The sequence below is a fragment of the Spermophilus citellus genome, assembly GCF_964194105.1.
Source record: "Spermophilus citellus genome assembly, chromosome: 5".
Lineage (NCBI taxonomy): Eukaryota > Metazoa > Chordata > Mammalia > Rodentia > Sciuridae > Spermophilus > Spermophilus citellus.
Window position 1 is genome coordinate 53,696,156 of NC_138186.1, and position 16,363 is coordinate 53,712,518.

At 51.0% G+C, this 16,363-nt stretch overlaps 1 protein-coding gene across 1 annotated transcript; it reads right to left on the minus strand.

Moving 5' to 3' along the window:
• Positions 1–982: 982 nt before the first annotated feature.
• CCDC167 (coiled-coil domain containing 167) lies at positions 983–15,117 on the minus strand. The gene is made up of 4 exons (XM_081293662.1): positions 15,010–15,117; positions 2,899–2,993; positions 2,633–2,685; positions 983–1,282 (listed from the first exon to the last, which is right to left on the minus strand). Exons 1-4 carry the CDS (start codon positions 15,049–15,051, stop codon positions 1,179–1,181), a joined length of 294 nt encoding a protein of 97 aa, XP_081149788.1. The 5' UTR covers positions 15,052–15,117; the 3' UTR covers positions 983–1,178.
• Positions 15,118–16,363: the final 1,246 nt, after the last annotated feature.

The window sequence follows — 16,363 nt, forward strand, 5'->3', positions numbered from 1 at the left end:
GCCCCGCAGGGTGTGCAGGACTGCTGCTAGAGAAGGGAGCCCAGGAACCCAGGGAAATCACGCAGCTGCTGATAGAAGCAGGGACGGGGGACTGAATGAACCCACAGCCCAAGGAGGGCAGCAAAGCACCTTCCCCCTCTTACATAAATCACATAGCTCACTCTGGTGGCACTGTGACAATCCAGGATCAGTCTGTGACTAAAATAACAGAGGCGTCAGACCAATTAGTGTCACTAGACCAAGGATTGAGAGGGAGAGAGAGATGGACTTGCTGACCCTGGCCAGCCTTCCTCCCCAGGTGGCCAGGCTCCCCCGCCCACCAGTGGGGGCTGCACTCCTGCTTTAGGGTAGAGGGTATGTAGAAACTGATGGCATCCCACTCCTTTGTCACACGGATACTGGATCCCCCTAATGCCTATACTTTCCTGGGCTCCTTTACCCTAATCTGGGGGTCCCACTGTGACACAGGGAGTTCACCTTAGTGCTCCCAGCCCGTCTCCCTCTGCTGGCTGCAGCACCCACCCTCTTTCTTCCTGGCCTCACTGTGGGAGTGGAGTTAGGGGTATGGTCGACCCCCACCACACCTCTTACTGCCACTGTCACCATGAATCTTGTCTTTATCATGGCTCTTGCTGCCCACTTGCTCTCTGGGCCTCCCAGTCCTGCCTGCCTCCTGAGGATGGATTAACTCCGCATTCCTCCAGGACCTCCCACCACTTCAAGTCCAAATCACCCTTCACTGCACAGGCTGCATTTTTCTGCCATAGTTGGAGGTGCTGGCACTGGCTGGAGGGCAGGTAATGTTTGATAGTGGGCAGCAGGTGGCACAATGTCTGCCCACCTTCCCAACTACCCCTTTACCTCTCCCTTCTGAATTCTACACCATGAACTTTTGAATGTCTCTCCTTCCTTGATTCCTGAGTGACTCTCCTGCTGCCCCTCAGCTACAGTCGGACCGTGACATTTACTCAGCAGACAGGAGCAGCCTGATGTTGTTTATTGCCTCTCCCTTGACTCAGGGGGGCGGGGGTGGGGGGAGGACACGTCAGGAGGCCTTACTCCAAGGCCTAGGTGGGGGAAGCACCCCGACACTGTAGTCCTCTTGAGACTTGAAGGGCTGCTTGGTCCCAATTAAGGAGCCGAGGGGAAGCCTGCAGTGGCTGCGGGGCATTGCAGACTCACATGGTCCAGTGGGCATAGACCAGGGCCAGGAGGATGAAGATGGCCACCGAGAGCAGCATGTTCTTCTGGTTCTCTTGCCGAAGCAGTTTTAGTTCCTTCTCTGGGAGATAAAGGGGTAGTTGGTATGGGACAGGGAATGGAGGCCATAAGTGTTCTTTCTCCCTTTCCAAAATGGATACACACACCACTGAAGTTGTGTCCCTCCTGTCTCTTACGCTTAAACATGACCTGTCCTTGATCTGCCCAGATCTTCATAACATTTTAGGTACAGATTTTGGCCTAAAAGTCCTACTACCAAGGCTCTTCAACCAGGTTGAGGATGGGATGTGAGGGGTCACCTAAGAAGCCACACCTGAGAGCCAAGCTAAGATACAGTGTAACATCAGGTGAGTCCTCACCTGTCAGTGGGCTCTACAGTGCTCATCCTTCCAGGAGTCTCATTCAGCCAACTGGAAACTCAGTGGAGTCTGGATAGTATCTTGAGCCAGATACTGGGGTGGCCAGGCAGGGCCACATGTGTTTCTTGAGATCCTGCCTTTTGCTGGGAGCCCAGCTCAGCAGAATCTAGGGTTGCTGACAGGAGGCAGCCATCCTCCATTCTAGAGGAAGCCAATCCTGCTGTTCTGTAGCCACACCCGTGGCTACACCCATATGGGTCCCTCCAAGTGACATGCAGGTTGTTGGTACACCATGAAGGCTAAACTGAATGGTGATGCTGTGGTGAGTCTGTGAAAACTGCTAAGCTAGAGGGGAACTGAGGCCCCACCCATCATGTGCAAGGGAGGGAGGGACTCACAGTCGGCTCTGGGTGGGCTAGACTGAGCCCAGGGTACCCCAGCCCAACTGTGTTAGGTCGGGTCAGATTGTTCTTTCTGTATTGTTCCCTGGCCAGGCCTGGTCCCCCAGGGGAGAACCAAGAGGGGACAAACTGAAGAACCTGCTACAGATCATTTTCCTCCAACTCTCAGGAAGCTGAGGCTATCAGCCAGCCACACTCCAGCTGCTTGCCCCGCCTGTACTCTACCTGGCCCTGCCCCCAGTGCCCAGAAGGTGGCAGTATTGCTCTACCCACAGGAGCCCTTCCTGCACTCAAGTTTGTGTGTGTGTGTGTGTGTGGGGGGGTATCTGTCAGCCCTACTCTAAATGCAGGATGTTCCTGGCCAGGAGGGGAGTTGTGGTGGCAGTAGGAGGAGGGGGGAGGGGACCTGGCTACAGCCATACCCCTTCATCCCAGAGGGAAGACAGAGCCCTAGGTCATCCTTCTTCCCTTGGAACACAGAATAGACCAGCTCTCCTCCCACACGGCAGGTTCCTTCAGCCTCCTGGGGCTGGCTCCTTCTCAAAGGACCACCTTGTGCCCAGCCACCTAGTTAGGTTCCCTGGGCTGCCTGGCCCATCCAAACTCTGGGTCCTGGAGGTCAAGGTGGGCATCTGAAGGGAACTCTCTTACCGTAGTTGGAGGCTCTGCTCATTAGGCTGTTTTTCTCCTTCTCCAGAGACCTCCTGTGGGGAAGGAATTTCGTGGCTCAAGCCCTTTTCCTCTAGCCACCTGGGGGCAGCCAGCAAACAGGACAGTGTGAACAAAGGGGACCAGTGCCCAGGTCTCAGGAGTTGACCTAAGGACCCAAACCCTCTGCCTTAAGCTTAGTTCACTTTGGGGACTCAGGATAGACACAAGGGCAGGGAGGGGAGGGGATGGCTGGTCAGGAGCGTTACCTGTCCTCTGGGCTCAGCTCTGCCCTGTGGAGCCTGCAGTCCACAGCCTCCAGGTCTCTCCGACACTGGGACAACTTTTCCTCCAGCCCATCAATCTGAAACATAAGGCAGATGGAGACAGGTTGCAGAGCTCTGCAGCTAAAATGCCCTGGGATCAGGCAAGTCTCAAATCCACCCTGTCCCAGGCCATGTTCACTTCCACTGGGCAGGGCACCAGGCACCGGTGCCCCAGAGTGTCTTTGCTGTCCTCCACCACTACATGCTTCAGCTCTGGGCTCCAGCCCAAGTCCCCCTGAAAACAGGGCAGTGGGTGCTGCGAGGGTCTCAAAGCTGTCCTCACCCACTGGACTAAGCACAGGTTGTGGGGAGAGAGGAGCAGCCCCTTGGTCAGCTCTATCTCCCCATCTAAGGCCCAGAGAGCAGGAGCCAGAGCCCGGCAAGGGCAGGCCTGCAACACAAGGCTCGAGGCTCCAGGTGCTCCTTGGGCAGGTGGTTCAGCACCCAGGGCCAAAACACAGAGGTTTTCCTCATCGACAGGCTTGTCTTCATATCTTAGTCCAAGCTGTAAGAACAGACATTTCCTACAGGAATCAATAAAAATTAGCAGGAGGAAAAAAAAAAGTTACTCAAAACCACTTCTATTTCTGACTTGGTTCTCGTGCAAAAACATTGCTCATCATCAAGGTAGCTGTAACTTGTGTGGCAAAACAGCTAAGCTCCTGAAAGGCCAGTTGCCAAAGATATCCTTTTCCATTTGTTTTGATTATGGTTCCAGAGGTGTGTTCTTGGGAAAAATGTTCCGTGAACTACCAGCAGGTTGTGCAAGCCTGGGCTCAGGATCAAGCACTGACAGCAAGCCCCTGCCCCCATCCATCTCTTGACTCCAGTCTTTTGCTAAGTCTCATCGCCTGCCTTTCTAGGCCTGGGCCTGCTCTGCTTCCACACCAGCCCTGCTAGTGAGAGCCTAGATTTTGGTGGCTTGGTTTCTGGGGCTGTGTCCTGCAGAGCAGCTGGCTGCACAGTGCTTAGAGTCCCACCGTATTCCATTTCCCATCTCTGACTTTGCTCATTCTCACCACATCCCCAGGAGGGACAGCAAGCACGACCTCTATTTCACAAATGGGAGAACCTGGCTCCCCAAAGGAAATGACTTTTCTGAGGAGTCGGAGTGGGGCCCCCCTTCTTATCAGTCTCAGCCAGTTCTGTGCACCATTCCTTTTTGGAGTTGCCTCCTGCAAGAAAGAATCCTGCCTCCCAGGTAGCTTGTCAGAGCCCTTGAGTCTCAGGCAGGCATTCCGGGATTGGGTGTCAGGACATCTGAGTTGAAATCTGTGGACCTCTGTGCCCTCCCTGGCCAGCACCCTTCTCAGACACTTTCCCTGTCTTGAGGCCTGGTCCAAATGATGCACCACCCACTACCTTCCCTGTAGCCCCCAGCACTGCCAACTTCAGCCCAGTTAAGCAGGGCCCTGTGGGAGGGAGCAACTGCAGAGCCTCGAGTTAACTGCCTGGCTAATTGTGCTGTTTCTCAGTTAATGGGCACCCAAAGGGAGGACTGTCCTGGGAACAACCCCAGCTAGGAGACGGGGCCAGAGGCCTTCCTAGAGCCGCACAGCAGGGAAAGGAACAAGGCTTGGGAGTTAGGCTCAAAGAGCAACAGCTGATGTCAATGCTTCAGGCCACCAAGCAGTTCACCCCGACACAGGGCCCAGGTTCAGGGGACAACCATATGTGCACATAACCCCCTCACTAGGAAGTTTTGCAGACTGCCCAGGCAGTCTCAGTTCCAGGTTAGAGCCCTTCCTGCGCCCACTTTAGCCAGGACCTGGTTTGTAAGTCATTATAGGGAAGGAGCAGATTGGGACTTTCCATCCCTAAACCCTCTGGAAGGCTACCAGGTGCCCACACAAGTGCTAATTGTCCCAGAGCAAGGCTAGGAATTCATGCTAGGCAAAATCTTAAAATTGAGGTTGGCAAACCCTAAGTAGCCAAGCCAATCTGCCATTATGCTCTGGACAGGGCCTGAGAAGCTGGCAGTTGGGGGCCTTTATCTGAACAAGCCCAATTTATATGCAGTTCCACTGAATATCTCCACTTTCATTTGCCACTTTTTAATGAGGCTTAAGCGGGCAAACACAAATCAAGGTTTAGGGACTCAAGTTCTAACCTCCCTCTATGAATATTTATGTCCTGCTGACAGCTCTCTCTGATTTCCTTCTAAATAGTGAGATCCCCTTCTTCACAACCCAGCTGCCTGGTGTGGGCTGAGGGAGGCAAGGCTGACTGTCAGAGGCTCTTCAGCAGGCCACAGGCACATCCTTAGAAGGTGACCCTGCTGGGTCTCCAACTCTGGGCCTGGCTCAGGAAGCTGGCAACCAACCCCCCTGTAGCACTGTGGAACAGAAGCCAGCTCTCAGCAGCCGTAATAATGGGGAAAGAGACTCTGGGGGACCTGGCTGCATAGGGGGCAGAATGAGGGCATCAGGATATTTCTTTTGGTTGTAACCAAATCGGGAATGGTGGCTACAGACTAACCGAGAAAGAAGGGTCCAAAAGGTGGGAGAGGACCGTCACCTCTCAACTACTCACCCATGAATCATGCACGCCACAGACTACAGGCAACACAGAACATGATGGCCAGGACTCCAAACAAGGGGGTTAGAACCAGAGAAAGGACAAGAATGTCAGGGGTATTCTAGAAGTGTAAAGGTCAGAGCTGGGCAGCAGTTGGGAGCCCAAGTGCCCAGAAGCTTGGAATCACGGTTCCAAGTTAAGTGTACTAGTAGGACTCGTGGCTGTGACCAGTGTTTTGGCAGTCATTAATTTCTGTGTGACTGGTGAGTTCCCTAGTTCCGTAGCTTGGTTGACTCGTAAAAATAAGATCATCATACTTTGCATCCCAGAGCATGAGGACATGATGCAGCGCGGTGTCACAGCACAGCCTTGCATGGAGGGCTGCAGTACGTGTTTGCTCTTAGCAGAGAGTGGTTTTCACCAGATCTTTGGGGAATAAAAACCAAGTTAACCGGTGGCAAGAGTAAGAGAAGGCGCGAAGTGCAGCATGGGGAGAGGACTCCTCCTGGGTTGCCAGCAGCAGCAGAGGCAAGGAGGCCCTCTGGCTCAGATCTGGCTACTTCTCACAGTCTACCAAGGGCTTCACAGCAAGAAACCTAGAGGGTGTACCATGGGGACAGCAGCACCTCCACTGGCCAGCCCCCAGCACGCTGGGAACCTCTGTGTTCTGCCTGGGGATGGAGTTGGGCTGGGCCCTGGAGCTAGGGCAGCTGTCCAGGCAGAACAGACTCAGCAGAGGGCTGAGCATCGGAGGGCCCAGGGAATGGCAGGAGAAGCCTGGCAGCCAGACTTGGGGTTCACTCACATCATGGCTCTAGGGACCTAGCAGTCAGCTAAACAGCAGATACGTGAGCCCAGAAACCACAGTAAGAAGCTATATTAGACAAACTCCAGTGGGAAGGGAAGGTTACATGGTGAAGGCCATGAAGCCCCCAGGACTCCTGCCTGGCAGGCTGGACAGTGGCAGGAAGATCTGTGCCTGGGACTTGCCTGGAGCTCGAGGGGGCAGCAGTGGAGATCATGACTGTCACTGACAAAATGGAAACAGTGAAGGTGGGCACCTCACTCACAGTGTGGACAATAACACTAAGAAGCATCTGGGTTACGTTTATACTCAGAAAACCAAGGTCAGTTATTACAAAGGGGGGCGGGGCACCATGTCCAAGTCCTGCACCAAGCCAGCAGGTAGAGCAGAGCTGTAGTCTGCAGGTTGGCACAGGGACCCCCAGGAAATCAAGGCGGTGGCCAGAGTTCCTTCTAAGTTAGCAAACGGTGCCCCTTGGCACCTCATGGACTAAGGACTTGGCAGGTCCTGTGCAAGCCGTTTGGTGGCAGTGAGACAGGTGGGTGGGCACGTGCGGAGTGTCCTGACAGGAGCGCTGTTCTTGACCTAGAGACCAGCAGTGGCTAACTCCCGCCTGCAGGACCTGCTGGAGAGTCAGCCAATGGGGGGAGCATGGGGAGAAGGAAGAGAAAGGGAGGGAAAGAGGTGGACAGCAGGAGTGGGGTGGAGAAGCACCCTTAAGGAGGAGAAAGCTGAAGTTTCTGGGGAGGGCCCTGTGGCTGGGGACCCAGTAAGTCTGCACTTCAACAGAAAAGCTCCAAGAGAGGCGGGCGCAGCAGGGTGAGCACGGCTGCCTTTCCACACCCAAGCATGGATTTGACTCAGGAATTGAAACCTGGGGCTCAGTGTGAGGCCGAGGAGCCTCCACAGAGGAGGGAGGCTCCCTGCAGAAGAGCGGGGAGACCTGAGGACAGCCTGGCAGTCAGGGCTGGTGGGGGCTGCAGTGGCCTGAGGGATACTGTGGACAGGGCCCCAGCCAAGCTGGGCCTTCACTCCTACTGGCAGGTGCCAGGGGAAGATTTCCTCCCTCCAGTCACCAGGGAAAAGGGCTTCCTGCAGCTTCCCCGAGAGCCCTGCCTCCGCAGCCTGGGCCATTTGCTCCGTGCCTCAGCTGGCAGTGCAGCAGCCCCAGGCCAGGAAAATACAATCCCCTCTGCTGCACAGACTTGGGGAATATCACCTCACTCCCAGAGCTCTAGGAAGTCTCCCTGGGGTCCTATACACCATAAAACCACTGTGTTAAGAGAAACTGTAAAATTCCTCTGAAATCCCCATGAGGCATCTTTTCAGGAGTGTGGAGCCTCCAGGAATCAAAGCCCAAATGAGGCCTCTTTGGAGGTAGGGACCTTGCTCTGCTGCACAGATAACTGCCTGAGCACACCGGTCAGGTCAGGCACTGCGGGGCGCCAGCTCCAGGTACTACTGCAGGGGGGGTTACCCGCAGCTTTTATTCTGCCCACAAGCAGGAGTCAGCAAAAGTCCCAGGCTGTCATTTGCCCCATTTTCCTACTGAGGGTGGGCAGGGCTCTGAATGGTGCTCCCACAGAGCATTTAGATGGCCTGGGAGGTAGCCCTCTGCCAAATCCCTAATGAACCACTGTCCAAGGAAAAGGCAGAGGCACTCTCGGGGCTCAACTTCGGGCCATACAACTCATTGTGCTTTCTGGCTTAGAAAGTGGCTTCCAGTTTTGTTGAGTCTTGTTCCTGAGATCTCTGACCAGTGGGTGACACTGGATGCTGGGATCAGGTCTGCCTCCAGGCTCAGGCAGTGGCCATGGGCATACCCTGCACCTGCCTGGCCAGGTCTTGGCAGACAGTGAGATCTTCTAATAAGGGGCCTGGTGCCAGGTACCTGAGCCGAGCTCAGGTCAAGCAGTCTCACATGTTTGGATGATACAGCATGAGTCACAGCAGTTTCTGGAAACCAAGAGTCCATGCAAAACTAACCCTCCACCACAATAGGAGCCACGATGCTTCTGTAGCATGTCCCAGACACCACCTGCTGCTCCAGGCGCCTGCTCGTATTAAGTCACATTTGGCTTAAGGCAGAATGAGGGGTAAAGTCTTCGTATTTTACAATGAAGAGATGATGGGAATGAAGTAACTCATGGGGGGGGGGGTCCCATAGGCAGTAAATGGGGAAGCGAGATGGCCCAAGTCTGTGCCCTTAACCATCACCCCATAACTAGAAAGCAGAGAAATACGGACTCTGGGCAACTCCTAGTGCCAGGCAATCTGTGGGCAGCTACATGGATGTTATCCCATGTTTGCGTCCACCCTGCAAGGAAGAGGCTGCACCCACTGTACAAGGAATAAGCTCCCAGCACAGACCAGCGGCAATTCACCGTGTATCTGGGAAGTGGAAGGACTGGGGTCTGAATCTGGGTTTCTCTGTTCTCAAGCTGGGGCTCTTCAAGCTGTCTCTCCAACATCTCATGGAAACATCCAAAGCAAAGAGTTCTGGGAATGGTCACTCCATGCCTCAGCTGAAGGCCATCTGAGCATGCTGACCTGGCTTCAGCAGCTCCTCCACCCTGAACAACTTGGGCAGGGCCTTGCTTGGTCTCAGTCCACACAAAGGACACGCTGTGAGGGAAGGGCCTCACTGGAATCCAGGTGCTTTGCGATACAGGGGCCAGGACCCCCTCATGTGCTGTGCTGACTCCCCACTTCACAGACACCCCAGGCATCTGCCCTCAAATCACCCAACTGTCCATTCAAGCCCCCAAACCCACACAAAAGATCCAGTTTCAAGAAGGAGGAGTTGGGCTAACTGGGCACAAGCCTTCCACCCCCAGGGCACCGAAGCCTTCCCCTCCTGAAGCCACAGCCTGGAGAAGGCATCAGCTGTTTCACCTCCAGCCTGGCAGCCGAGGGCCTGGGTTTATAGAAATCCACCTCTTCCCACGTCAGGTGGCCCCAGGATGTTTATTATGATGAGTAAAGGAGTCAGAGGACCTGCCCAGATGGTCCCTGGCAGGAGCCCCGGGGCTTTCCATCCAGGGCCTCTAGGCCACACAGACAAGTCATATGAGGGTCACAGGCCTCAATTTTCCAGGTGACCAGCCACAAACCCCAAAGGGCCAACTCCCCCAGCACCACTTAAGGGATGCTCTTCTGTGAAGGAGGCTCGCAGGGCTCTTTGAGGACAGAAAACAAACCCATGGCTTCCCAGTCAAGAGGCCCCAGAAGCAGCTTCTCTCCCAGGTGAGCAGGTGAAGACAGCGAGCTGCCCCAGATTTTAATCAAGGATCCATTTTCAGGAAGAAGGGGGTGAGCCAAAGGGCTTGCCGCCTCTCTGGACACTCACTCGACCCCAGGGCATGAAGGCGAGGGGCCCTGCTGCCGTCCACCAGAGCTCTGAGGCTGGGGTGCTGAGATGGAGGCTGAGTGGCCTTGGAAAGGAGCCTCGGGTCAGTTCTCGCCTCAAGCCTTCAGCTGTCCCTGCACCAAAATGGTGTTTGGGGTTTGTTTTCTCTTCTCTCCCCCAATATATATTTTTGATAAATTAGCAAAAGCTTCTTCATCACTGAAGGCTCAAAGCACTTTCAAGAGCTGGCATCCGCCCTGCGCCTTATGAATTCATTAATTAAGATGCTGGCAAACAGCCACTCCACACATGCTGACATCCAGCCGCGTTAGGTAATGAGGTTTTAGTCTCCTGACCCCCGTCAAGTGGAGCGGAGCCAGACGCAGGCTGCTGAGAGAAATCACCTGCCCAATGGTGACCTGTCGCTTTTGCCTGGCAGCAGGTGAGGCTCATTTAGTGGTCAGTGGGCCCTGAACATTCTTGGCATGCTGCAAGAGCCTCTCCCCCAGCTACTGGCTGGTGGCTCCCCAGGAAGGTGGCTCTAACTGCGGGCTCTGCGGCGGCCTCCTAACCTCTGCCCACTGAACCATTCGGCTAAGCCCAGATGTCAGGGTGGCAGGTTCAAGTGCCTCCTCCTATCACTCAAACCAATTCAGCAAATATTTACTGATGGTCCACTAAGCTGCTTCTATAACACTGCCTTGTGCTCTGCTGTCCCAGAACAGCTGAGACCGTCTTCACTGACACTGCTTCTGCCCCTGCCTGCCCTCATGGAGCTTACAGCAGGAGAGGACATCAAACAAATCATCACAGTGTCAAACTTCTTTCCTCTTGGTAGAAAGTTAAAGGCTCCACTAACTTTTATTTCTTACAGAAGATACTGTTAGTTGGCCAGTCCAGCAGGGACTCCCAACCCCACTCCTTTGCTCATCTCTACTACAGAAGTTGGAAAAGTGCAACAGATACTTTCCCAGCCTCACTGTCATTGGGACTGGTCATGATGATATATTCCAGAAATCACTTGGGAGAATCCTAGGAGAGCTTATATTTTGCCAATAAAAGGGACAAATAGTGTTGCTATTCCTTTCTCCTTCCTGACTTAAAGTTGAACATGACTGGAGCCATGGCAGCTATTTTATGACCATGAAGAAATAGCTAAAGGAATGAAGAAATACTAGCTCTGACATAACTGAGCTTTTGAACCAATGTCAGTAGCCACCTATCCACATATTTCTATGGGGGAAAAAAAACAGTAGACTCCTATTTGCTTAAGTCATTAAGGTCAGTTTTCTGTAATTTGTAGCCAAAAGTCTTCCAGATTTCTGTAATAGGGATCAGATCCAATCAAATGATCCCCTTTAAAAAATGTTAGCCAAGACATCATACATCTGTTAAGATCAACTGTTCAATGAAACTAGGTTGAACAGTCTGGCTGCAAAAGAAAAGTACGATGACCAAGTAATAGCTCATTACTATCAGAGACTGAAAAACATAAATAAGTTTGACATCAGCCAAAATCTTCCTGTAAGTTTAGACTGATAAGAAACCTTTCTCTCCTCCCACACATTAAAATCAGTACCAGGCTGGCAATTTCTCATTTGAACTATAATTTGCTCGTTATTCAGAATAAACTCTCCGAAGCTAAAACTCATAGCCAGTTCCCCATCCCCAACTCTGAGATCTCACAAGGTGGCAAATGAGTCAGATAAAAAGACCTCACAAGGAACCACGAGTGTTGGAGGCTAGAAGGTGCCTTGGTTGTCCTAAGAGGTGACTGCCCAGTACAGCTGGCCTGCGCCCGCCCTGAGGGTGAAGCTGCCTGCTTGGTAATTGCTTCATTACAACAAGTGGCGACTGTTTGCAAGTGCTGAGATCACTCACTTGTGGGGGTTTTATTGCACTCGTCAGATTAACAAACATTTTTGATTAAATCATCACTTCATTGGCTCCAAGCACAGGACTTTTAATAAGAGGACAATATCTACTGAGCATCGATGCACATTCATTCAATGCTCAGACCCGCTGGGGGCAACCGAGGAGCAAGGATGGGAGGTGGCCAGATGCCGGGCTTTTTCCAAGGCACAGAGTTACAATTTTCAAACTCTTGACTATCCAAGCAAAAAGTGACCGAGATACCAGTATGGCAAATATCTGCATATTTATGTAGATCTTGATATATCTATATATATATGCCTATTTTGAAATATCTATATAAATTGTGTGTATATTGAGACACAGAGAGTAACAAAAAGAAGAGTGAATCTGCCTCAGTAAAACACTTGTGTCAAAACTCAAAACTCAAAAGCCAAACCAGACATCATGATCTTTATTTGGAGATAATGAATTTATAACTCCTGGTGAAATGCAAATCTTTTGTTATAGAGGAGGAAACTAAACCCCAAACAGGGGTTGACACAGCCATGGTAAAAGGATGCAAAAGAACTGCAAAGGATGAGAATAAGAAAGAGCTGCTATTTATCAATTACCCACCCTGTGCCAGGCACATGCCAAGCACTTCACACAGATTGTCTCATTTAATCCTCAAATCACACCATGAGGTAAGGTGCCGACTGCAGTGCAGCCTGTCTGCTAAAACACACTAGCTCCTCATTTCACAGTAATGGAGCTATAGCTGGGCACATGGCCCCCTGGCTGGTGAGCACATTTCTAAGCCCCCATTGCAGACAGGTAAGGCCACAAATCTTGGTTCCTGCCAATGGAAAATGCAGAGTTCAGGCCCAGGATCCTTAAGACAGTGGGTGCTTTTTCTACTTTCTCTTTCCCTGGCAGTGGAAACATCAATGGAGTATGCCCTGGTTTCATTGATAAGATGATAACAAGGCTCAGGGAGATGGCAGACCACCACCTTCTTTAGATTGCGGGTGGACAAATGATGCTGAGAGCCAAAGACTGTCTACTTCCTGTTTTTGTTGGAGGGAAAAAAGTTTTACTGGCATAATGCTATACTTGCTCACTTACAAACAGTCTGTGGCTGCTTTTGTGTTATGACAGGTACTTCTTCTTATTTATAGTAGTTATTTTCTATAAAATACCACCAAGGGCTGGGATGGGCTCAGTGGTGGAGCACTTGTCTACCATGTATGAGGGTCTGGGTTCAACTTCAAGTACTGTCCAAACAACAACAACAAAAGTAAGTCAAGCACGGTGATACACGCCTATAATCCCAGCTCAGGGGGGCCAAGGCAGGAGGATGGCAACTTTGAAGCCAGCGGTAGCGCACTTGCCTGGCATGTGTGAGGCACTGGGTACGATTCTCAGCACCACATATAAATAAATAAAAATAATAAAGGTCTTTCAACAACTAAAAATAAAAAATAAATTAAAAAGGATGGGGATGTAACTCAGTGGTAGAGTGCTCCTGGGTTCAATCCCCAGCACTGCAAAACTATATATTTAAAAATTAAATTAAATTGAATTAGCAAATACTGAACCAGGTTCCTGCAAGCCTCTGGCCACAATGTTTTTATCAACTGATTCACACAAAACTTGACTTATATGTTTCTGTTTAAATACATCATATTCAATATATAGTTGATTCATTAACATTGTACTCATGACCAACAGCACCTTACAATGCAGAGTTACAACACATTTGAAAAAAAAGTTTATCTAACAAGCCCATTTTGCACCAGAAGGCACACACAACCTTCAAACACCAGGCAGCACTTTAGCATTGGGGGTCATCTGAAACAGCTAAATCACCAATAAAAAGCACAAAAATACAAAAAACACAACACTAAATACACCATGAGAAAGGACATTTGTGTGTAGTACAATAGCGCAAACAAAGGCAGAACATTCTTTTTTTTACCTTAACTGGAAATGTGGATCTCAGGAGACTCAAAAATTTTTTTCCTCTTTTATTTGCTTGTGAATGATGCAAAAGAGTATTGATTTGGGGGCTACGAATATATTTAGTCAACAGGCAAATATGCAATCTGTGAATAATAAGGATCAACTGTAATGACCCCAGAGACCATACAGTCTGCAAAGTCTAAATATTTTCTGTCTGATACTCTCCAGACCTGGTCTGCTGACCCCTGCTCCAGCCCGTTAGAGAAAATGACAAACTTTCTTGTTCCTGAAGCCACTAAGTTTTGGGATTTCTCTTGCATTCTCCAGGAATCTTCACTACATGCCTGTGAGAGCTGTACAGATGAAGTTTCAGGTGAAACCTGTTACAGCAGCCTACTGTGTTCTAATACAGATTGTGTCATCCCTCCCAATAGATGCCATCTCACTTTGCCATTCATACTCTATTCTCTTTCAGAAAGAGATTCACATTTCCAACAACTTTCTTCTACCAAGTAGGCTGGTATTTCTCAAGGTATGTTACTAAAACCACCTATATCAGTGTGGATGTATATATACCGCTTGTTAAAAAGGCAGAGTCCTTGTCAAAATGTACATTAATGACCTACTGAATTACGAGAGATGGAAGAAAGACTTTGACTCGCCCTTTTTAACAGGCTCTACAGATGGCTGTATGCACTGTTAAAATTTGAGAATCACTGAACTAGGTATTAAGCCCAAAGAAGTCCATTACCCTGTACCTCTCTCACAACCTCTGGGAGGTTGCGCCAAGGGAACTAAAACAGGGGAAACACCAGTTGCACTTTCTCAAAGACCACTCATGCTTGATTCTTGGCTCCATCACCTCTACATCCGGGTTCCACCTGAAACTTCATCTGCACGACTCTCACAGGCATGCAGTGCGGGCGAAAGCAGCACACAGTAGGTGCTCTAGGCATTAGCTGGTTTTCTTACCACATGCGGTCAATCCATTTTTAAGACTTTGGAAAACGTCACCACTTCTAGAATTCGCTTGACAAACTCTCAAATACTCTCCAAGCTCCAGGCTTTGGCACTCTGGTGGAAAGTTCTCCCACCTCAGGCGATATTCAAGCCACTAATAATACACTGACAGCTCTTGTTTGGGTCCTAGCCCTTGGGGGTTCCCCTCAACTACAGGCCCTCCCGCCTGTGGCGTCAACTGTCCCTTTGGGTTCCTCTTCACTTACATGTCTTCCTCGGGTCCTTCTTAATCCCGTGTCCTTCCCCTTTAAGTCCCCTCGTTTCTGTGCCCCACCTACTCTGGGGTCCCTTCACTTCCAGGTCTCTTCCCCTCTGGAGGTCCCCGTCCCCGTCCCCGGGCCTTCCTAAGGTGCCCGCGGCGTGCCCCCTTACCTCTGGGTCCCCTCACCTCCAGACCGCGTCGGGCCCTCTCATCCCTCTCCCAAACCTGCGCTGCCCTCGCTTCCTCCCTTTGGCCCACTCTAACCTTGCCACCAGACCGACCCATTCCCCTGCAGCCAGGAGAAGGCAACTAACGATGTGCCCCAATCCTCACTTCTCCCCTCACCTCAAGAGCGACGCCCAGATTCTCCCGCTTCTTTTTAGTCATGTTGCTTGCAGGGATCCCCCACTCATCACTGGACACACCCACTCGTGCGCACTGCGCATGCGTACGTCCGCGTGCTTCTCTTTCATTGGTCACCGGGGCAGCGGGAGGTGGGGCTACTGCGGTCGCCATCTTGTTGAGGGGCTCGTCACCCTTGGCGCAGCCATGTTTTTGAGGGGCAGCGTCCGGTTTGAAACTTCAGTTTAGGGATAGGGAGCGGATAAGGCCTAGGGAGGGGCAGTGGCCGGTCACTGGGTGAAAGCCGCTTTACATCACTGAGAGCATTTTAAATTTTTTTTTCTTTGGTATTAGAGATTGAACCAGGGGCGCTTTACCTCCTGGTACATAAGCTACATAACACCTTTTAAAAATCTTATTTATTTATTTAGGGAGTACCCGGGATTGAACTCAGGGGCATACAACCACTGAGCCACGTCCCCAGCTCCTTTTTTTGGTATTCTATTTAGAGACAGGGTCTCACTGAGTTGCTTAGTGCCTCATTTTTGCTGTGGCTGGCTTTGAACTCACGATCTTCCTGCCTCAGCCTCCCGAGCGCTGGGATTACAGGCGTGGGCTACAGTGCCCTGCTCCCCCTTTTTATTTTTTATTTTGAGACAGGGTCACAGCTAGGTTGCCCAGGCTGGTCTCCAACTTGCAATCCTCCTACCTCAGCCACCCAGGCTGCTGGGATTACAGGCATGGCCACTGCGCCAGGCTGAGAGCCGCTGTTTCTAACCCCATCTCCTGTACCCCTCATCCTTGAGCTACAGCCCTACCCAGTTTTAGGCCAACCTTTCCCTCTTCCACTCAAATTAAGGCCCAGGGTCTGGGGATGTGGCTCGAGTGGTGGCACGCTCACCTAGCATGAGTGAGACACTGGGTTCCATCCTCAGCACCACATAAAAATAAAGAAAAAAAAAATTAAGGCCTAACCTGTAGCACTCTTCCTACAGGAAGACCCCCTTGAGCCCTCTGCACTTTAGGATCTGATGATGAGCTTCTAATGCTAGCCTTCCTTTTTGTCTTGTATTCTTACTCATTTCTCTCTCTCTCTCTTATTGTAGGACAAGAACAGTTTACAAAAAGTCAAAGAAAACTTGTAAATGAGAAGCAGCGTCCTTTATTGTGCCAATCTAACCAACTCCTACCTTTGTTTTAGTGTGTTCCCTTCCAAGCCAGGACTCACATATAGGGTTTTATACTCCTGGTTAGTACATTCTAGACCCATGGCCCTTGAAATATTTCAACTGTGACCCCACTATAAAAAATATATTTTATATCATGGCCCAGTTACTTGAATAACAGAAACCAAATT

What these genes read in the sequence shown, in the direction of transcription:
- CCDC167 (XM_081293662.1), bottom strand. Translation starts at nt 15,051, where the DNA reads ATGACTAAAAAGAAGCGGGAGAATCTGGGCGTCGCTCTTGAG. An exon ending in GAGCTGAGCCCAGAGGACAG is followed by an intron (nt 2,686 to 2,898) that starts GTAACGCTCCTG and finishes CCTTCCCCACAG; the next exon opens with GAGGTCTCTGGAGAAGGAGA. An exon ending in GAGCAGAGCCTCCAACTACG is followed by an intron (nt 1,283 to 2,632) that starts GTAAGAGAGTTC and finishes TTTATCTCCCAG; the next exon opens with AGAAGGAACTAAAACTGCTT.